Source organism: Pan troglodytes, chromosome 1 (assembly GCF_028858775.2).
Source record: "Pan troglodytes isolate AG18354 chromosome 1, NHGRI_mPanTro3-v2.0_pri, whole genome shotgun sequence".
In the NCBI taxonomy this organism is placed as follows: Eukaryota; Metazoa; Chordata; class Mammalia; order Primates; family Hominidae; genus Pan; species Pan troglodytes.
In genome coordinates, this window is record NC_072398.2 from 109,903,044 (window position 1) to 109,926,239 (window position 23,196).

At 38.7% G+C, this 23,196-nt stretch overlaps 1 protein-coding gene and 1 pseudogene across 1 annotated transcript; one reads left to right on the plus strand and one right to left on the minus strand.

Annotated features, from left to right (window-relative positions):
* LOC112204996 (notch homolog 2 N-terminal-like protein A) overlaps positions 1-4,314 on the minus strand; it is a 42,113-nt pseudogene extending 37,799 nt beyond the window's left edge.
* Positions 4,315-7,408: 3,094 nt separating this feature from the next.
* LOC129137504 (unconventional prefoldin RPB5 interactor 1-like) lies at positions 7,409-11,212 on the plus strand. The gene is given in 2 exon segments (XM_054669691.1): positions 7,409-7,592; positions 7,594-11,212. Coding segments are annotated over 2 exon segments (1,578 nt in total). The 5' UTR covers positions 7,409-7,476; the 3' UTR covers positions 9,056-11,212.
* Positions 11,213-23,196: the final 11,984 nt, after the last annotated feature.

Sequence of the window (23,196 nt, forward strand, 5' to 3'; positions counted from 1 at the left end):
AGAACCAGCAGACAAAGATTTTAAATAACTACAATAAATGTCCTTAAAATACATATTTTGTCAATTATACAAATCATAACCTAACCTACCCCCAGAATCCTAGTGAACTTGAGTTGTCCATGATCTTTAATCAAATTGGGATTTAGGATGGTTTATATTTGAAAGTCTGAAGCAAACAACTTGAAAGTGATTAATGACATCAAATTTAATTACATATTTACACCTCCCAGTAGGACAAGGGAAAGAATAAAATATCTTATCTCCCTGTAGTGAGAGGGCTTTATTAAGATTTGACAGTAGTTATTTAACAGCAATAATTGAGTTTTATGCAAGATTATACAAGTTCTCCTAATCTGGCATCAAAATCTAATCACAGACTGATAGGGTACTTAGGCTCCTAACAGTGAGAAAAAACAGTTGAGCTGAGTACAAAACTAATCTTCAAAAGTAGTTATCTTCATCTGTCAATGTGATCTTATCAAGGATTTTTATAATTTCTATAAACAATCATTATATTTTAGCTGAATCAGTAGCATTACGCTGTCTAAACAGATAGTCAGATTCCTTCTATTTTAAAACACTTTCTACCAGTTCCCATCCCACCACTCACCACTCACCCCCACGCTGGCCCTGTAAAAGGAATTTGGCTTCAACTTTCTTTTCTTAATCCACTAAGCAATCTCATGAATAAAAAGATAATCACATGCCCTGCATGCCTGATAGAATTTTTATAAATCTTCTAAGTGTTTTAATATTTATTTTCTATTTGTGAAAATAATATTTACTGAACAAGCTAGATCATCTTCTTTCTCCACAGAAAAAAAGGTAAGGTTGGTGAAAATACACTGACAGCTCTGCTAGGTACACATTATTTTTGCATAAAATTTTGCTTAAAATTCTGTGGAGGCTGGCAAAGCACTGTAGAATGATTGACATGGCTGCCTTGATATTGTTCTTGCTTTTTCTTTGTCCACTTATGTTGACCCTGCCACTCCTAAATATGCTAATATTACTTTTGCTGAGGTAGGGAATCATTCTCTTTATACAAGTTTTGTTGTTCATCTTGGTCTCCCAAAAGGATGGCCTCACCAAATTTTTTCTTACTCTCTCTCAAGGAGTTTGTTTCCCTCAAAACAGGAAAGACATCTGAGGGACATACCCAGAACTGTATCCATAAGCATTCCATCCTATCAACAATTAATAAGTAGCCAGGGACAGAATTTAGGCAGCTCCATTTTCTTTTTTTTTTTTTTTTTTTTTTTTTTTTGGAGACACAGTCTCGCTCTGTCGCTCAGGCTGGAGTGCAGTGGTGCAATCTTGGCTCACTGCAAGCTCCGCCTCCTGGGTTCAGGCCATTCTCCTGCCTCAGCCTCCCGAGTAACTGGGATTACAGGTGCGTGCCACCACGCCCAGCTAATTTTTTGCATTTTTAGTAGAGATGGGATTTCACCATGTTAGCCAGGATGGTCTCCAACCTTGGTTGGAGAGTATGAGACTAGCAGCCCAACAGTCCAACAAAGAACTATTGGACTTCTTCCCAACAGTGACCCTTAGGTGTCCTCTCCTGGTAAGTGCTCAGAGATTAGTCTCCCCTAGAAACCTTCTCTCCCCATGTCAGACCAAAAATATATAGGCGAACACTTAGAACATATTTGAAATTCTCCATATATAAGTCACCAAGTTGAATGATCTTCAAATAGAACCAATTTGCCTCTCTGTATGGTATTACCACCCTGAATGCTATGTGAAGTAAATAAATTTTTTTTTAATTTTACTTTTAAGTTTTGGGATACATGTGCAGAATGTGCAGGTTTGTTTCATAGGTATACATGTGCCATGGTGGTTTGCTGCACCTATCAACCCGTCATCCAGGTTTTAAGCCCCACGTGCATTAGGTATTCATCCTAATGCTCTCCCTCCCCTTTCCCCCCACCCCGACAGGCCCCAGTGTGTGATGTTCCCCTCCCTGTGTCCATGTGTTCTCATTGTTCAACTCCCACTTATGAGTGAGAACATGCCGTGTTTGGTTTTCTGATCCTGTGTTAGTTTGCTGAGAATGATGGCTTCCAGCTTCATCCATGTCCCTGCAAAGGACATGAACTCATTCTTTTTTATGGCTGCATAGTATTCCATCGTGTATACATGCCACATTTTCTTAATCCAGTCTATCACCGTTGGGCATTTGGGTTGGTTCCAAGTCTTTCCTACTGTAAATAGTGCTGCAGTAAACACACATGTGCATGTGTCCTTATAGTAGAATGATTTATAATCCTTTGGGTATATACTCAGTAATGGGATTGCTGGGCCAAATGGTATTTCTGGTTCTAGATCCTTGAGGAATCGCCACACTGAAATTTTTAAAGGAGAGAACCAGTGTCTTCTTATTTAACATAAATAGATAAGAAACATGTGCATGATGGTATCTACTTAGCACCTTTCAGTTTAAGAAACACATTGCTGAACAATAACTACACCAGGCACTGTACTAGGCATTAACTATGCAAAAAATGCATAAGACTAAGACCTCACATTCTAGCAAAAGAAACACATCAACAAATGACCATAATGCAATGGGGTTAACTACCACAAGAGTTGCATAACAGAATAAAGCAAGCAACTAAGGCACCAAATGCCACAAAAAGACTAAACAAGATTTCAGTGGCCTACTCTAAGGTATTAAGTTCCCTCCCTTATTATCTCCAGTTGTATCTCCATTCTTAGAGGAGAATGCACCACATGTTTTTTTTCCCCCAGCTAGAAAAACTAAATGAGCAGCCCATAATAAGCTACATAAAACCTTTATTTCCAATGTTATCTTTATTCCAATCCAAACAACCTATTGTTAAGCTTTACTGTCATCACAGCTTAAAATATTTTCACTTTAGTGAAGAAAATTATTTCTGACTTGAAAAAAAAAATCTTGTTTATAACATTAAAAAACTAAATCCTGGTGTCAGAACAGATCTCACTGGAAAAAAGTTGTAATTACATTCCTGGTAAGAAATACAAATGTGTTGGATAAACTCACTTAAAATGCTTACTAAGCAAGTACCTCCACCAAAGCAAAGAAGAACTACTCCTCACAAAAATGAAGGAAAACAGAAATTTCATATTACCAAATTTTATTTCTCCAGCATCTTCCCTGAAATAAACAGAATGGATACATATTCCTCTTAAAAATTTTCAATTGAGGCAGAAGAAAAAAAATTATTTGCAGGAAACCTAGAAAAGCTAAAAAAATTATTTGCAGGAAACCTAGAAAAGCTATTATGAAATTATCTCACAGCCTTCCTCAAACAAACAAAACGTCTTGGCTAGAGTAGATGGTTGGAGAAAAAGGAAAAAAAAATGCTCTTAAGCCAAGAACTAGCCTACATTTTCCTTCATCCTTACTCTTTTATCCCCAAATAATACACACCCAAAGCCCCTGCTCCCCCTCAATCTACACCTATGCACACATCTTCCTCTCTCACTGTCTCACTTTCAGAATTAGATTTTTTACACTAGAAAAAAATATGAATATAATATTCACATATACTGGGCCGAATATTAAAGTTGATATCTATTTGGTTTTACTTAAAAACAAGATAATAGGTAACATGTTAAGGGGAGACTCTAAGAGTATGCCTTAATCTGAAAAACACAAGGGAATCTAATATAATTTTTTTATATTTTTTTTATTTCTTTTTGAGACGGAGTCTTGCTCTGTCACCCAGGCTAGAGTGCAATGATGTGGTCTCAGCTCACTGCAACCTCCGCCTCCTGGGTTCAAGTCATTCTCCTGCCTCAGCCTCCCGAGTAGCTGGGACTCCAGGCATGCGCCACCACACCCGGCTAATTTTTGTATTTTTAGTAGAGATAGGGTTTCACTATGTTGGCCAGGCTGGTCTTGAACTCCTGACCTCGTGATTCGCCCAACTCAGACTCCTGAAGTGCTGGGATTACCAGCATGAGCCACCATGCCTGGTCTACCCCATATACATTAACTAGCCACTCACTGAAAAGTCTTTTTCATAGTGAGAAAGATAACAGTAAGATAGTAAGAAGTTCTTATTAGCCAAGTATCTGGCATCCACATCCTTCCATCCTCACCCCCAACCAAAATCTGTACCAGGAAAGCTCAAGAACCAGTAACATTCCACAGAAGCATTAAAAATAGAGGAGTAGAATCAAATCTTGTCCAGTGTTCTATCACAAAAAGAAAATATATGAAGAGAAAAACTTACTTGCAGTATCCTGTGCCATTGTGGTAGGTAACACACATTCCTTCATTTACACAGGGTTCATAGCCATCTCAACACCGCAATGCTAAAAATAAAAACAAATGCATATTAGAAGTAAGTCACTAATCATAACCCTCAGACACCAAAGAAGTGTAATCCAATCCAGATCAGCATTCATTCCCACCTAATCTGGGTTTCTTTTTAGAGTTTTAATCAGTTTTTTATGTTTTGGCTTCTAGCACAGAAGCCCATCCCAAAACTATCTTCCAACAATAACCACGTTTGTGGTCTTGAATGATGCTCTTATTTCTCTGTGTTTCAGTATCTCCAGCTGTTACATCTCCATCTCCCAATTAAAAATTAAAGCCATACCATCTATGACATGACACATCATCTTGGGATTTAGATACTTCAGATGAGTATTATAAGGATTCATCAATGAGTGTTTAGGAAAATGCTAGATAAATAATAGATCACCATTATACTGATGAATTACTTAGCCTTCAGGTGAAGTTTTAAAACAGACCGCTTCAAGAAGTAATCAGAAACAGCAATATCAGTAATTCGACAAACTAAAATTGAGAGCCTAGTATGCACCAGGCACAAAATTAGGATCCAGAAAAAAGGAGAAATGGAATACATAAATAAACGAATAAACATAATCTCTAGCTTTAAGGGGCCCATAAAAAGATGGGGAGTAGATCATGAATAGAGACTGCAGAGAGAGTATCAAAAGAAATAAAAGGAGAAGGCAATTTTATACATACAGATAAAACAAAAATTCTCAAACTGTTGATTCCCCCATTCCCTTTAAGAGACAATAAAAAGGCACTTTACCATCTGAGGCCCTCCCAAAAACAGACTTTTCAGAGAAAAGAACAAAAACAACAGCAATAGTAGACATTTTCATTCATTTCAGCCAAGAATGGAAGAAGTCTACTCGAAATCTGCCAATCACTTGCTGGATAATTACAATATCTTGATTGTTTAGCTTTTAGAGTTGAAATTTTCATCACCAAAATACATATCAAGAACCCCAACAACTGGAAAGGTAAGACAGAAAGAAACCTAGTCAAACAATAAATATCAAATTGAAGCTCATGAACTCTTTCTTGGAAGTTATTAAGATGTCCATCTCTTATGATAGTTAATGTATAAATACCTGAAAGCAAAACTGAGAAGTTCCCCCCTCCAAGCTTCCTCTAACCACACCACTCTATGCATAAATTGTGCAAGATCAGAGACGCTAGGCCTGGCCATCCCTGGCCACGAAACCAGTAGCCCAGGTGCAAGCTGGATGTCAGAACAACTCCTCCACCAACAATTACTGCATAAAAGCCCAGTATTGTATCCAGTAGTAGAATCATTTGAGAACATGTTTACAGAAAATGCATCCCATCCTTGAAATAATATTTTTAAATGGTAATAGTAATAATAATAGGCTAACACATAGAACTTACTAAATACCAGGCACTATCCTAAGTACTTTACATAAATTAGCTAACTAATTCAATCTTCACAACAACCCTTAGAAGTAAATTTCATTATACCCATTCTCAGGTGAGAAAACAGGGAGGATAAGTGGCCTGCCTACTGCCATGCCACTGAGTTAGAAAGCCAGAATTTGAATCCAGAGACTCTGCCCTTAACCACCAAGATACACTGCTTCCCACTACCTGAAATTTCTCAGGATTGGCAGGGTGGATATTATTATGCCCATTTACCAATAGTAGAGGCCAGAGAGAATAAGTGGCCTCTTTATGGGGCATCGCGCCACTAGCTGGTGGCAGTGCTGGGCCTAGGACCCAGGTCTCAGTAAAAGTCCAACCCATCTCTATGACAGCTGTTGGGATCACACAAAGAGTCACCAGGCTGCAGGCCCAAACAGGCAAATTGAGGAAGAGGGTCATCTTGTTGTCCATATCCCACTTCCCTGTAAGGCTCAAATGCTCCCTCTTCCCACACTGATAAGCCCAATGCAACAACTATAATTAAAACAGTTAATGTCAGGTTATTTCCTCCATACCAAAGTTCTCAAACTGATTTTTTCATTCTCTTTAGACACTTTTATTAGTTTCAGTGAGAACTTCCGGGGTTTTTTCTATTTACTTTTTTTCTTTAAATAAAATAATAAATAAATAAAACCCTCACAGTAGGAAAGGAATGTCCTGTAGGCACAGAAAAAGCTGTAGCTCTGTCCCCCTGCAGGAATCCTGGTGCAGTGGAGGGACTCAGGAGACCTGAAATCCTGTCTGTACCCCTAACTGCAAGCAAAGCACAACTTCATGGGGGCTCAATTTCCCTACCTGTACCAAGCTGAGAGCGAACTAAATGTCCCTAAAGGTTCCCTGTGATCCACCAGCGACAGCTCCCTCCTTATAAGCACATGAATGGCATGCCCAGTGCCTGAAGAAACCTGGAGTACATAATGACCCAGCCACCCATGACTCAGAATGCCATGGGTGCAAAAATCACGGCCTGTTCCTATTAAGTGTCCTGACAAATCATTACAGTGACAGGTTCAGAGAAATACAAACAACCCAAAGTCAATATGTAGCAATCAATCTAGCAAATAACTTTACAGCCTAGCCTTAGTGAACCAATCAAACTCAGTGACTGAAAAGAAGGTGGGCTTACCAGGCTAATAATTAATGCCACTTGGCTGATGTGTGGGATCATGCTACCTTGAACCTTTAGCATTTACTGAGCCACGGTTCTCAAACTTTAGTAAGCATTGGAATCACTTGGAGGGCTTTTTAAAAAAGAGTGTTAGACTCGACCCCCACAATTTCTGACTAAGTCCGCAGGGAGCCTGGGAATCTGCATTCCTAACAAATTCCCAGGTGATGTTGATACCACAGGTCTGAGGAACCACACACTGACTATGACTATATGAACGCTTGAGTGTCCACTTTTAAAAATACTCAAAAGCGGTGGGGAGGCGCGGCCGCCACGGGACGCCTGGCTGGGCCCGCACCGGAGAGGCGTCTCGGTACCTGGCAGGCGGCCTGCTACTCGGAGCCCGCTGCGGGGCGGCGGCGGCGGCGACATGCACGTGTGAGATGCGGCAGCGGGCGGCGCGGACACGAGCAGCGGCGGCGGCGGCGGCGGCGGCGGGCGCGGCCTCCTGGGCGCGGGGCGCGCGGTGCCTGAGGGCGGGCGGGCGCGCGGGCGCTGGGCAACCGCCGGCCGCGCCGCCTGCGCAGGCGCTGGTTCAGGACTCACACGCCGCGCTGAGGCCCGCGGGCCCGTCATGGAGGCGCCCACCGTGGAGACGCCCCCTGACCCCTCGCCCCCTTCGGCCCCGGCCCCTGCCCCGGTTCGGTTGCGCGCCCCGGATGTGGCGCGGCTGCGCGAGGAGCAGGAAAAGGAAGAAGGTAGATAATGACTATAATGCCCTTCGAGAAAGACTCAGCACCTTGCCTGATAAATTGTCTTATAATATAATGGTACCATTTGGCCCTTTTGCCTTCATGCCAGGAAAACTTGTCCATACTAATGAAGTCACTGTTTTACTGGGGGACAACTGGTTTGCAAAGGGCTCAGCAAAGCAGGCTGTAGGTTTAGTTGAGCACTGGAAAGAACATGTAAGAAAAACAATAGATGACTTAAAAAAAGTGATGAAAAATTTTGAATCCAGAGTTGAATTCACAGAAGATTTGCAGAAAATGAGCGATGCTGCAGGTGATATTGTTGACATACGAGAAGAAATTAAATGTGACTTCGAATTTAAAGCAAAACACCGAATTGCTCATAAACCGCATTCCAAACCAAAAACTTCAGATATTTTTGAAGCAGATATTGCAAATGATGTGAAATCCAAGGATTTGCTAGCTGATAAAGAACTGTGGGCTCGACTTGAAGAACTAGAGAGAAAGGAAGAATTGCTGGGTGAACTTGATAGTAAGCCTGATACTGTGATTGCAAATGGAGAAGATACGACATCTTCTGAAGAGGAAAAGGAAGATCGTAACACAAATGTGAATGCGATGCATCAAGTAACAGACTCTCATACTCCTTGTCATAAGGATGTTGCAAGTTCAGAACCATTCAGTGGTCAAGTGAATAGTCAGTTGAACTGTTCAGTGAAGGGTTCCAGTTCTTACCACAGTGATGATGATGATGATGATGATGATGATGATGATGACGACGACGACAACATTGACGACAATGATGGTGATAATGACCATGAGGCTTTAGGGGTTGGAGATAATTCTATACCAACAATATATTTTTCACATACTGTTGAGCCTAAGAGGGTCCGAATAAATACTGGAAAGAATACCACTTTAAAATTCAGTGAAAAGAAAGAAGAAGCCAAACGTAAATGAAAGAACAGCACTGGCAGTGGCCACTCTGCCCAGGAGCTGCCGACCATCAGGACGCCTGCAGACATTTACAGAGCCTTTGTTGATGTTGTGAATGGAGAATATGTCCCTCGCAAATCCATCCTGAAGTCTCGAAGTAGAGAGAATAGTGTGTGTAGCGACACCAGTGAAAGCAGTGCTGCTGAATTTGATGATAGGCGGGGAGTTTTGAGGAGTATCAGCTGCGAAGAAGCCACTTGCAGTGACACCAGTGAGAGCATTTTGGAAGAGGAACCACAAGAAAATCAAAAGAAACTTTTGCCCTTATCAGTAACACCTGAGGCTTTTTCTGGAACTGTTTTGGAAAAAGAATTTGTATCACCTTCCTTAACACCACACCCAGCCATTGCTCATCCTGCACTACCCACTATTCCAGAACGAAAGGAAGTTCTGTTGGAAGCATCAGAAGAAACTGGAAAGAGGGTTTCAAAGTTTAAAGCTGCCAGATTGCAACAGAAAAACTAGGCCCTGTCTAGGAAATGGAAATTTACATCCTAAAACCTAGTTGTTCATTTGTTTAGAATATCTATAGCAAAATAGGTTACATGTAGTTTGAAATAAGGTATCCTGAGTTACTTTGGCAACAAGCTCTTTTACCCTTACCAGTGGTATTTGAAAAAAATCAAGGTAACTGTCTGAATACTTTAATATCAGCTTGTTTTGTTAATTCTCTGAATACTGTCAACACTCTTGTCTAAGTTTGCCTTTATGATGCAGTGGCGGCATTTTGAATTACTTTTCAAAGAATACTGTTCATATGCATTGTTTTTGTGTTTCAAACTAAATACAGGCAGTTTTGTGCCAGCTGTGATATTGTGCATACCATATGGACCATTTTAAAGAAAATTTTAAAATTTCAAATAGATTCAACAATTACATTACTTGCTTTCACATTTTAAAGGCACTTTAAAAAAATCTACTTCTCTTGTAGGTTTTGCGGCTAGTTGGCTATTCAAGAAACCTCGCCCCTCTGAATGTCATACTGTAATCTTTAAGGAAGAAAGCTACATGAATTAATTGTACTCTATGGGAAAATTTCTTTGGAAAGATATTTTGTAAAACTTTTTTTTCCAAGTAAAAACTTTATGAAACTTGGTCTCAAAAAAAAAATACTCAAAAGCTATATAATATAGAGGTCTTAGATGATAACATATCGTCTGAATAAACAGGATGTGGAGAAATGGAACCCTTCTACTCTGTTAATGGGAATGTAAATTAGTACAACCATTGTGAAAAACAGTGCAGACGTTCCTCAAAAAACTGAAAATAGAATCACCACATGATCTGGTAATCCCACTGCAGCGTATTTACCCCAAATATTTTAAATCAGTTTATTGAAAAGATGTCTGTACACCCATACCAAGTTATGGAAGAGTCCATCAACAGATGAATGGATAAATAAAAGGTGGTAGATAGGCCGGGCACAGTGGCTCACGCCTATAATCCCAGCACTTTGGGCGGCTGAGGCGGGTGGATCACGAGGTCAGGAGTTCAAGACCAGCCTGGCCAAGATGATGAAACCCCATCTCTACTAAAAGTACAAAAATTACAGCACGCCAGTAATCGCAGCTACTCAGGAGGCTGAGGCAGGAGAATCACTTGAACCTGGGGGGCGGAGGTTGCAGTGAGCCGAGATTGCTCCACTGCACTCCAGCCTGAGTGACAGAGAGAGACTCCATCTCAAAAAAAAAAAAAAAAAAAAAAGGCTGTGGTAGATACATACAATGGAATACTATTCAACCTTTAGATATAAATTCTGTCATTTGAGACAACATGGATAGAATTGGAGAACATTATGCTAAGTGAAATAAGGCACAGGAAGACAAATACAGCATGTTCTCACTTATATGTAGAATTGAAAACCATCAAAATCATAGAAGCAGAGAGGAAAATGGTGGTTACGGAAGCTATGGGCCTGATGATCAATGGGTACAAAAAGCTACAGTTACACAAGAAGAATTTTTTTGTATATGTTTGAGATATATTGCATAGTGTGGTGAATATAGTTAATAATAGGGTATTGTACATTTCAAAATTGCTAAGAGAGTAAATTTCAAACAATGTTAAATATTTGAGATGAAGGATACACTACATTCTAATTGTTCTACATTGTATTAGCAAATTATAACATCACTTTGTACCCTATAAATGTATACAACTATAAATTGACAATTCTAATTTTTAAAAAAGAAAAATAATCTTGAGACTCGTGGCTTTACTCAGGAGCAAAAATGAATACTATAATTATCTTCCATACAAAGAGAAATTAAAACTTTGATAACCTGAAGCCATCAAAGTGAGACCGGGACAGACCTTATTTCAAAATTCAATTTACTTTTTTCCAATGTAAAACACTTAAATTTAACAATAAAATTGAAGGCAGCTTCATGCTTATAAAGTAAAAAAAGAAACATTAATCATACCATAGAGAATTGATGTTTAAACTGATGCTTTAATAGACTCCAAGAAACAAGTCACTCACAAAGAGTCACATTTAACCCCAATTTTCATGTCAATAAATACTCGCTGGCTGAAATAAATCTTATTTACTGTGTGTGTATCTGCTGTTTGTGCAGGCCCTCCTCTACTCCACCAAAAAAAAAAAAAAAAGGCAAAAAGAAGTAGTAGATTTCAATCTCATCACTCCATCATTTGGCAATATAATACAAAAATCTAGAAGCCAATTTCCAATTTTCATACACTTTTATTCTAACCGCATCTAACCTTCCAGAAGCACTACTTGTAACATGTTGCCCCACTACTTTCTAACCTACAATGGCTGTCAGTTCTTACTTAGTTCTCAGAACTTAGCCTCAGTTTGGCTCTCCTAAGAACCAGTTGGGAGGTCTGTGCAGTACCTTCACACAGTACCAAGTTTGACACTTTTTCTTCCAAGGACAAGCCATTTCTTACTTTAACCAGTCTAGGCTCCCATGCTGGCCTTCCAGATCAGAGCTTACCTTACCTGCCCAGTATTACTCCCCACCACTTCCATTGCATTCTCTGCCCAGTTTATGCCCTCTTTCCTGAACAGATTGTCATTGAACTCAGTTCCATTCCTCCATGCATGTCTGTGCTTCCACTGATTTCTGCCTTCCTCATTACTACCTAAATTCTACCCATTCCTTCAAGGCCCAGTTCACCTCTTGCCTCACCCAGAAAGCTTCCCCCAGAGGGTTCTGGTCCTCACAGGGCCACCACCCCCTATCCTTGTAACACTCATGACTCTCAATTCAGCACTACATGGTCTTCTAGCTCTCTGCTTTTTCACTTTTAAGTTCCTGGGATATGGAAAACATTTCATCTTTTCTGAGTATTTGAAGCAATGCAGTTAAGCAGTTGAAAGCACGGATGCAGAAATCAGACAAATCTGGGTTTGAATACTAGCTCCACCACTGACTATCTCTGTATCTTCTTTGTGCTTGATATAGTTTGGCTATTTTGTCCCTTCCAAATCTCACGTTGAAACGTAATCCCCAATGTTGAAGGTGGGGCCTACTGGGAGGTGTTCAGGTTATGGGGGCAGATCTCTCATGAATAGCTTGGTGCCCACCCACAGTAATGAGTGAGTTCTCGCTACCATGTGAGCTGGTTGTTTGAAAGAGACTGACATCTCTCTTGCTCCCTCCTCTCTTGCCATGTTACATACCTGCTCCCTCTTCACCTTCAGCCATGAAAGTTTTTTGGGCCCTCACCAGAAGCAGATGTTGGCTCTAAACTTCTTGTACAATCTGCAAAGCTATTAGCCAAATAATCCTTTTTTCTTTATAAATTATTCAGCCTCAGGTATTCCTTTAGAGCAATGCAAAACAGACTAACATACACTTCTTTTAAAAAACTATAGCACTGAAGGCATAAGGAGAAGTGATCCACTAAAGGTAAAATAAACAATATATGTGAGCAAAAACTCAATTTTAATACAGTTCCACTAATATTTGTCGAGAAACTACTGTCAGCATTGTCCCCTACTAGGCACTGCATGAAAATTAAGCACAAATAAAACAAACAATCTCTGTCCTCATGGTCCTTACAATCTAATGAGAAGTTGGGAGTAGGGGCAGAGAGAATGTGACCTACCCAAATGACTCTAAGATAAATACAAACAAAATAAAAATTGCCAATATATACCCTTGGCATACCCTCTTAATACCAATCTTGGAATCACTCCAAAAAGAACTTTTAAGAAATACAATATGAACCCTTGATGTTTAGCACTAACTGTAACTCAATCCAGACAAGGCTCTTTTATTTATTCAGGTTTATCAGCCCCAATTGTACATAAAAACTGCAAACAACAGAATAAGCTGCCATTGATTTTAACCAGTTCCAGCGCCTCAGAAATTTATTCATTTAAGGATAAGGCTAAGGTATCCAGACTTGATGGAATCTTCCTTAAAATTTCCTCTAGGCATTTACCTAGGTTTTCCAATGCTTTTCAATATCATACCAGCTACATATCACTGGCTTAAAAGCCTCCCTTTGTTTTAGGAATCTCTAACATGAGTAATTAAGTCTGTACTTCAGCCAGTGTAATCTGAGCAGCCTTCAATGTGTTTTACTTGTTGCATTAACATGTAATCGTTTTAAACTGGCATTACTTGTTGCTTTGTAGCTTCTTCAAATAAGCCTCTGTCGTCTATCTCACATGATTTTTTTCATATCCTTCTCCCTATCTGCAGTGTGGTATCTGTGCTTAGACCCACTGCTCAATCGGAAGGTATTTTAATGTCTTGACTGTCTGAGGCTCCTAAAATACATGAAGAGGAGTTATACAGGCTCTTTTAACTTTTTCTTCAACGTTTATGCAAATTTCAAGTAGCAACATTTGAGAGATGAAGTCTGAGTTTACGCCCTAGGATCTTGGCTGTGGTTGGCTGCTGTTGATTCTGGCACATGGCCTCTGGAAGAGGCTCAGTAAAATGAACAAAGCAAAGTTTTCTAAAATGACTGCCTGCATTATTACCAAAAATAGGAGAATTGAGGGCAGACAAGGAGACATCAGGGATTTGCAATAATTCTCATAGCGCCCTGCAATTTCAAACAAAACTTTCTCTAAATTTTGTATTCCATTTTTTGGGATCAAGCCATGAAAAAAAAAATCCAAACAAACAGAAGAAGTGCGGAAGCTTCAAATCACAAGTGGTATATTTAAATAAAAACGAAGCGGAGAAACATCTGTCTTCCTCCTTGAAATTTGTCTTGATTAAAAGGAAAAACAAAAACAAAAAAAAGCAATAAGAGATAAATCAATTTTGTTTTCCTAATAGTGTTCCAAGGATTTATGTGCTCTTTACAGATATTATCATATAGAAAGTGTGTTTTCTACCTAAGAGATGCTAGTATCAGATCCAGATATTAAGAACTGGGCTATAGGGTCATAGCAAATTATTACTGCTTTTCAAAAACTGAAAATATACCTTAAGAAAATATAATCAACGATAACAACTTATAAATGAATATTTTTTGTATTACTAATAGGCTTTTCATACTATAAAAAAATCATTCCAGTTAGCTGATAAATCTAGAATAATTTTTGGTTTTAAAAATTCCAATTTTGTTCTATTTTATAATATTGAACTCATTGCAAAAAAAATTCATCAGTGTTTGCTGTGCTATATTGAAATCTACTATACACTGTGTAGTTTTTCCTTTTATTTTTCTCTTATTAAAGACTTCAGAAAAAAATTCAATTTATGCATGGGTTAAATTTCAATACCTGGATCTTGGAGATGAGACTAATGCATTCAGCTCTTCTACATGAAATATAAGGTTTGAAAAATCCACAAATACTTACAAATTAGGATGTAGCCAATTTGCTAATAATGATCACCTCTATACCCATGTACATTCTTTTACCTGAAAAATATTTTACCTCCTTTTCCTTTTTCTCTATCTTGCTAAATGCCTACTATATTTCAAATCACAGATAAAGCATTATTTTCCTAAAGAAGCTCTCAGAGACCCACTGATACAGATGTTCCTCTTCTGTGCTCCCATTTTATCCTAGGTAGATGTATTATAAGTGCTGGCTCACTCATCTCTCTCTCTCCCACTTCTAGGCAAATTCCACAGAGGCAGTAACCACAATTGGCTCCTCTTTGTACACCTGGGACCTAAGAAGATGCCTGGACCACAGCAGGTACTCAATACTCAATAAGATATTCAATAAACTAAATATCTATAATTAAGACAAAACCTATGAATAAACCCAACCTTCAGCTTGCATGTTTATGTGTGGAATTTCACTTTGTGTAACAAATTAGAAAAGTAAAATAAGAAAGAAAAAAATGCCGCAAATTTCCAGGCCTTTAACAAGGATGAAAAGTTGAGAAAGTAGAATTGTACTTTTCTAATCTTTGCAAGACTAAAACAGTTTTGAAAGTTCCTTTCTTACCATTTGTTTGAATGAAGATACACTCTCCACTCTTAGCCTCCTATAAATCTTAAGCCATGTGTATTATGGTAAAAACTAGCTGAAATAGGTTGAATGGAAGCCAAAATAATTTACATCTAAATGAAAAACATAGAAAACAGAGTAATAAAAAAATTCCAACTGAATGGGAAAATTCATTGTATAGTATTATCTTCCCCATGAGTAGGTTCACTAATACACATCGGCAGAACAATAAGCACCAACGAGATCCAAATGACACTGACCAACATGATCACAGTTTACATGTCCAAAAGATTCAGGATCTCAGTGTAATAAAATCCAACAGAGAGGAAGAAGCTGTATCATATCTAGAAATTTAATTATTCTCTACAAAAAGTGCTATATATTTGTGTGCTGCTTAGTGGTCAAAGAAAGTGAATATGAAGTGTTATTCCATGTCTTGTCTTGTATCTTGTATTATCTGTTCTGTTCCACTATCTGTATTTGTACTATTATCAAGACAAATTTTGCCTGTCACCAATTTCCTGTGCTTTTAGTAAACTCCCTTTTTAAAGCCTTTTTTTTTTTTTTTTTTTGAGTTGGAGTCTCGCTCTGTCGCCCAGACTGGAGTGCAGTGGCGCAATCTCAGCTCACTGCAAGCTCCTCCTCCTGGGTTCACGCCATTCTCCTGCCTCAGCCTCCCGAGTAGCTGGGACTATAGGTGCCCGCCACCACATCCGGCTAATTTGTTTTGTATTTTTAGTAGAGACAGGGTTTCACCGTGTTAGCCAGGATGGTCTGGATCTCCTGACCTCGTGATGCTGGGATTACAGGCATGAGCCACCGCGCCCGGCCTTAAAGCTTTCTAAAGATTATTTTGTTAAGTACAGCTTAGTTTTTTTAAGTCCTTAATTTTAAGTACATGCTTTTAAGTACACTTGCTGGAAAAAAATTTATAAATATATATAATCTTCTTGCTATACACCCAAAATAAACAACATATTCTTTTAGCTTAAATTGCTCAGGACACTTTTTAAATGGAGTACACAATTTCTCATGTTTGTTAATTTAGAGGTAGACACCCAAACAGAATGAATAACACAATTATGTTAAAAATGAAAATGGAAAAACCTAAGATTGCTACATATTATTATATAAAATCATGGATACTTCCTAAAACAAAACAGGGAAAATCCAAAGAACAACCTCAGATTTCCCTACATGCATCCTTCCTCATAGCCTTTTTAAAACATCCTTGGGTGGTAGCAATGAAGGCTACTCACAAGGATGGGGACAGAGGTCATCAGGGATACCATAATCAATGTACTGTGCAAAAATAGTGCAGAGGAGATTGGTTAGTCCTACATAAAGTCTAACTACATGTATGGCTAACTATTCTCAAGTCAGGGTTCGCAGAAGCTAAGGTCCTAACATTTGGATTATTTTTATATTATTATCTGGATCAAATAATATGCCTTCAGCCAAAATCAAACTCTGTTCACCTGTGAATAGTATTCCTGTACCCAAATTCCTGTACACATCACTGAGAATTGTCTAAACCCAAGTGCCTCAAAAGGTCCTAAACCCTTGACTCATAGCCAAGATATTTTTTTTTATTACTATACTTTAAGTTTTAGGGTACATGTGCACAACGTGCAGGTTTGTTACATATGTATACATGTGCCATGTTGGTGTGCTGCACCCATTAACTCGTCATTTAACATTAGGTTCTAATAAGCTCAGAAACTAGCACTGTGAGAGAAATATCTAAATATGGAGATTATAAATGCCTATCATTGCCATTTCCAGAGAACACACCTGAGGCCAAAAACCTTGGAACAGAGGAAAGCAGATAATAGAAAAATATCAAATCTTTATTAAATACCAAAGGGAGAAGAAAACATAAAATATAGCCCTAAACGGCCAGGCGCGGTGGCTCATGTCTTTAATCGCAGCACTTTGGGAGGCTGAGGTGGGCGGTTCACGAGGTCAGGAGATCGAGACCATCCTGGCTAACACGGTGAAACCCCATCTCTACTAAAAATACAAAAAAAAAAATTAGCTGGGCATGGTGGCGGGTGCCTGTAGTCCCAGCTACTAGGGAGTCTGAGGCAGGAGAATGGCATGAACCCGGGAGGCGGAGCTTGCAATGAGCCAAGATTGTGCCACTGCACTCCAGCCTGGGCGACAGAGCAAGACTGTGCCTGGAAAAAATAATATATATATATATATATATATATATATATATATATATATATATATATATTCCTGAACTTCAATTTTTATTTATTTTATTCTCCCTTGCTTTGTTTCTTCAGACATACAACTATGTCCCACATCAACACAACTTGGGTCTCCTGGTCAACAGAAAAAAATAATAATGTGTATTTAATGATATTTGATGAGGAGCTGATAATCTCAATGTCCAAATCAGTTCCTCTTAAAAACGCCAGTCCTCCAACTCCATCAGCCTTTTGATTACTCATATTCTTTCTTTATTGTAAATGCAAGCAAGAATTTATCTTCAAGACTACTCAGATTTCTGCAGAGTTGTAGCAGTCATTTTAATAAAAAAGCAGCTCAACACACTAACAGTCACAATTTGGTTTGCAAGTGCTCACAATCATTCTATTTGCTCATCCAGTTGTTGCTGGAATGACAAAGACAGCAAAGACAGAAAATTTTGTATATATTAAGTGACCATATTGGAACTTAAAACTTTCCATGTTTGTGTCTTTAAGCACAGAAGAGAACTCTAGGTTTCTCCATTTGCAGCAACACCTAATTTGGCAAACTCAAAAAGTTACATTGTCTTTGATAAAGGCTTTCTTTGTTCTAGAGAGGTCAAAAGATTTCTCTCCAGCTTCAGCCTGAAGATCTCGGATCAAAAGAAACAATATAAATTCCAATATATTAAATTTTAAAATGGGGGGTAAGCCCTAGAAGGGGTATTGGCTTTCTTGAGCCCAGTGCTTCCCTGATTCTCACAAATGAGTAATAAACTGCTAAAGAAAGAGAGAGAGAGAGAAAAGAAAGAAAAGAAAAGAAAAAAAAAGAAAGAAAAAAGGAAAAGAGAGAGAGGAAGGGAAAGAGAGAGGAAGGAAGCAAAAGAAAGAAAGGAGAGAGAGAAAGGAAAGGAAAGGAAAGGAAAGAAAGGGGAAAGAGAGAAAGAGCAAGCGAGCGAGCGAACGAGCAGATGCCCTGGCCTACCTTCCATTTCATCTGCTTTGTTGCCACTCCTGTCTGGAAGCCTAAGGGAATTCCACTAGAAGACAGATTCTGGAGCTAGGCAACACCAAAGTGAGGTCTGCTCCACCTAGCTTCAGCCCAGCTATAATACCATGGTAAGTGCTTGAAAAATGTCAGCCAAGCTAAACTGTTAATGAGCAGGCCCAGTAGTTTTCTATCTTCCTCCGAGAGAGGATAACCAAGTCTTTAATTTCCCATAAGACAAAAAGAAAATCTGCAAAATTACAGTTTATTCTAGTCTTTAATGGTAACAATGACCTGGCACAGGAGATATTTCCATCTCTTTTGTTTATCACTCTTAAAATTCTCTCTTCAATAAAACTCCATTCTGCTTTAGGGACATGGGAGTGACACTCATGTTGAACAAGAGGGACTTACAAAGGGAGTTTTACCAGTTTCACCACTTCGGGCCCAGTGGGAATGTCCTTCCCATCATCACCTCATCACATTAACAAGATTAAGTCCTTTGGAAAACCAGTATAAAAGCAAGGAACCCTCAGTTCAAGCAAAGGGACAAAGGATTTAGTAAATGTGGTTATTAGTGTAGTGCTGGTGATTAAATAATATTTCTCCTCCTCCCCACTAAAGCACACATTACCTCACTGAAAATATTAAAACCAATGCATTGTAATCACTTTGGCTATGAGCCTAAATATATGTTACCACATAAAGTTTCAAATACAAAGTTTTATATTAAAAACACTAAATAAATCTAGTATCCTCCCCTCCCCCAATCCAATGTAATCTGGCTTTAAAATTGTTAAGAAGAACAAGTTTATAAATTTGAGCACAGTGAGTTTTTGTGTGTGCCCACCCACCTCCACGGAAAATACCCCAAAAGCAGCAACCTTCAGAAAATACAAGACTTTACTCTCAAGGAGTAACTCTAATGTGAGTTCCAGAAGATAGCCAGCCATATCCTAAATCAGTTGGCTGGTCAGTTTCTTCAAGTAAAATGAGAGTAACAGGCACCTATGCTACCTGAAGATGAAGCTAATATGGCATCATGAAGAAAAGCAAGGCATCTGATAGTACTCCAGAGAATATATTTAGGATTAACATCTCAGCTTCTAATAGGCAGGGATTTTCAGCTGATTTCCATCTACATTCCTCCACCCAAGCCTACAAAGCATTCTATGGCTTGTGTGAACACCTCAGCCAAACAAATCAGAAAGTCAGCTCACAACCCTCTATTTCTCACTCCTGAGAAGGCTGCTCATAAACAGTGATCTCATTTGATCCCCACAACAACACTATGAGGCATGTAAATTGGTATTAGCACCATTTTACACAAGAAACTGCAACTCAAAGAAATAAGGGCCTTGCCCAAAGTCACACAAATCAAGATGTCTGAACCAGGACCAGAGCACAAGTCTTTTACCTACTGACCCAACATTCCTTTCACTCACTACATCTGTAAATACGCAGTTAGAAAAACCTGATATCCACCATAATCTGCAAACTTCCATAATATACATTTGTGACTACAACATTCTCAGGTAGGTAACCACCCACATACCAGCTATGCACATCAAAAACATTTACACGAAAGATCAGCTAATGACCTGCTTATTAAAACAAAACCAGGACTTGCTTATCAAAAACAAAACCAGGGACAAGAGGGGCTGCCAATGCTGTATCTCAGAACTACCACTCATACACATGCCCTAATGACTAACACCCATTGACTAGCATCACCCCTACCTACACAACAAAAGAACCCCACTTTTGAAAACTTGCCAACTCTAGGATTCAACATACTACACTATGCATTATTTCTCCAGGAAAAAAAAAAAAACTACCCTATGACTGAAATTGTTTAGAATTTTTTCTTTGTAAAATTGACACTGGCAAGATACCATCTCTTCTCAATAATAGAGTAGCAACACAGGAGCAAAAGGAAATTATGGAGTTAGAGATGGAACCAGATCATAAGTATGATATACCCTATCTTGACAAGATTTTACTCTTAAAAATGACGGCCCTATTAAAAGTAGGTAACCCATCATCATTTTATCCAAGTACCCATAATTCAATTGATTAGAAATAAATCCCTCCAAGAACACATCTGCAGTTAAGTTAGTGAAAACTGAACTACTGAACAGAGAAGCATGGCCTGCTGCTCAGAGAAGACAGGTCATAACTAATGTGGTAAACCAAAAATGCCATAAGAGATAAAGTATTTTCTTCATCTGGTCTGCTTCTCTCCAACTAAAGAAATCAACTCAGAGGGGGAAAAAAGACAAAAACTCACCTTCCCAAACCAACAAATAAACTATCCAGACACATACCCTTCATGATGTTGAATCCCAATTTACGAAACCACAGACAGCTCAGAGCACTGTCTTATCCACAAGGCTGAGAATACAAGACTTTTGTCCTCCAAAATTAAAAGTATAAATTTTATCACTAAGTTTGGTATACTGTCCCACAAAATGCCACCTTATTCCATGTCCATACCACTAAAGAACTATAGAAAATAATGACATATTAAAAAAGATCACTCCTCTGTTTTCCTTATGGCATTTTTATTATCTGACACATATAGCAAACATGGATCTTGAAATGGGAGATAAATTAAAATAAAGTTTTAAACTATAATAAGTCTATAATAAATAATATACTCTATAAATAAATTATCAAAATTCAGGGTATTTGGTGATAGAAATCTAAGGAGGAAATGAATTTTTGAAATGTCTCAGGCCAAAAGAAAAGTAAAAGGCTATAATCAAGAAAGAAAGGAGATGGGCAACTTCTTTTTAGAGCCCCACTTCCGAAAGAACAGCTGTCTTTGCTCAGCTGTAGGAAAACCACAGGACTTGGAATAACTCACTTCATGTACTGTCCTTCTTATGTTAAAATGACACTGTTGACTCACCCTCAGTAGGATATGTGCTTGGTTAAACTTGTTTTTCCAGTAACAGTAATGAACTGAGTTACTCTACTATTGAAATGATTTGCACCCCCACAACTGAAAAAAATATTTGGAAACACCTACATATCTAGTATGCATGTCCTTGAGTAGTAGGTCTGGTTTGACTATGCAGCCAGAGCTTTATCCTTCTTCAGAGTCTCTCCACAAATGATGATCAGTGTAACAAAAGAATCTTTCACTGCATTTGCTCAGTGAATCATTGTCTTAGCTAATAGCTAATCCCCACAGTCCTGGGCTTCCAAAGTCTGAAATGAAATAAACTGTCTAATTTATTTTTCTTACTTTTAGTTACATGTACTGCTCAAATTTGGGTGATACTGCAGAAGGCCCACACCAAATCCACAACCCTTGCATGCAGCAGTAGCATTCAACAAGGTCCTGTAGGACACTCTGGTAGATTCCCCCTTCTACTGCTCTGTCATTTCTAGCTTACTTGCTAGTTAAGGTGGAAAGACTTTAAAAAAAAAAAAAAAAAAAAAGGAGCCTTTACTAAGCCCTAACTCTAGCTTATGAACCAAACTAATCATCATATGGGTGGGAAGGCTTAATAACTTCAAACAAGGATTTTTACTTATACCAACCCAGGCAATGAAAGGGAGGGTTGTTAGTTCTCCTTAGATAAAAAACAGTATTCCCTCTTAAGGAGAGATACAACCTAATTCACATATATCTTCTATCTTTATCTTTTCTACCTCAAGGATACAGTTTTTTAATTGAAAATTTTAACTCAAAAATTATTTTGCAAAGGGATATTTGAAACATGGGGAGTAAAAGATAAGCTACAAACAAAAGAACAAATATCTTAGACATTAAACTCTTCAATTTACATTCTGGACCAGTGGTCTGCAAAATTAGGTGTGTGTACCCCAGAAGTAGGGGAGGTGTAAGACCATCCACTGGGGCACTGGAAGAAATTTTAAAACATCTCCATACTTATGGGCTAAAAAACATATAATAAGCTTTACTTAGAGTTAACATATGCATACATGGTTTAATAGCCAGACATTTATATAATGTATAAATATGTATTTACTTGAGGAAGCGTTCATGCTTTAAAAATGTTTTTCTTGGGGTATACATTTTTTAAGGGTTTGAAGGGTCCTGCTTTACCCCCAGATTTCACAAAGTAGGATACATATGCGCTCAAGAGTATACAGTATGCCAGAAAAATGCAAAGAAACTGGATAAACCTGGTATATCTTCCTGGCATTTCTATTTCACTCACTCTAGGGTAAGTGACATTCATTCTTCCCTATAATCAGGTGCTTTGGAAGACACCTCTGGCTAACATGTCATTAGGATAAAGAGGCCACAAAATGATGGCCTGGATTCTGGGTTCTATGCCTGGCTCTCTATCTTCTAGCCATCTGACCAAGGGCCAATCACTTCGCACTTCCAGGCCTTTCCAGCTCCTTCCTACTCAAATTTTGCGATTCACAAGTTAAGTTTTTCATCCCATCTTTAGTTGCTTCATGGCCCTGCACATGTGATTCTTCTAATTAGAATGTAACAGCCACTCCTCTCCACCAATCTCAGCCTCCTTTCCGCTCTCCAATGAGGCCTTGACTTTGCATTCCCTCAGCTTCCCATGATCTGTTTATATGATGTGAAAGGGCACTTTCTGGAAGGCTCTGTAAGTGTTCTCAGGTTATTACCAGTGTCCCCCAGTACTTCTGGACAGACTGTAGAGCTCCTTTGGCTAAAGTGCTAGAGGCAGCATTCTGCATGGGGGACCAACATGTATTATCACCTCACCATGCTGAAAATCTACAGCCCAGCCCCTGATCCAAATCAGCAATATACTAATATTAAGGAAAAAGTAACAGAAACCAAAATCACCCACCTAATGAAGATATATGATCTAGCAAAAGAAAATGAGGCTGAGAACATCCACAGGTAAGCCAGGCTATGAGGAACATAGCTCTGAACTCAGCAGGAACAAAATGAGGAACCGGGGAGAGTACAGAGAAGTGTTAACTCACACTGGTAGGATGCCCCTTCTCACTCAAAACAGCTGAGTTCATATCCCAGGCATGGCCGCTGTATCAA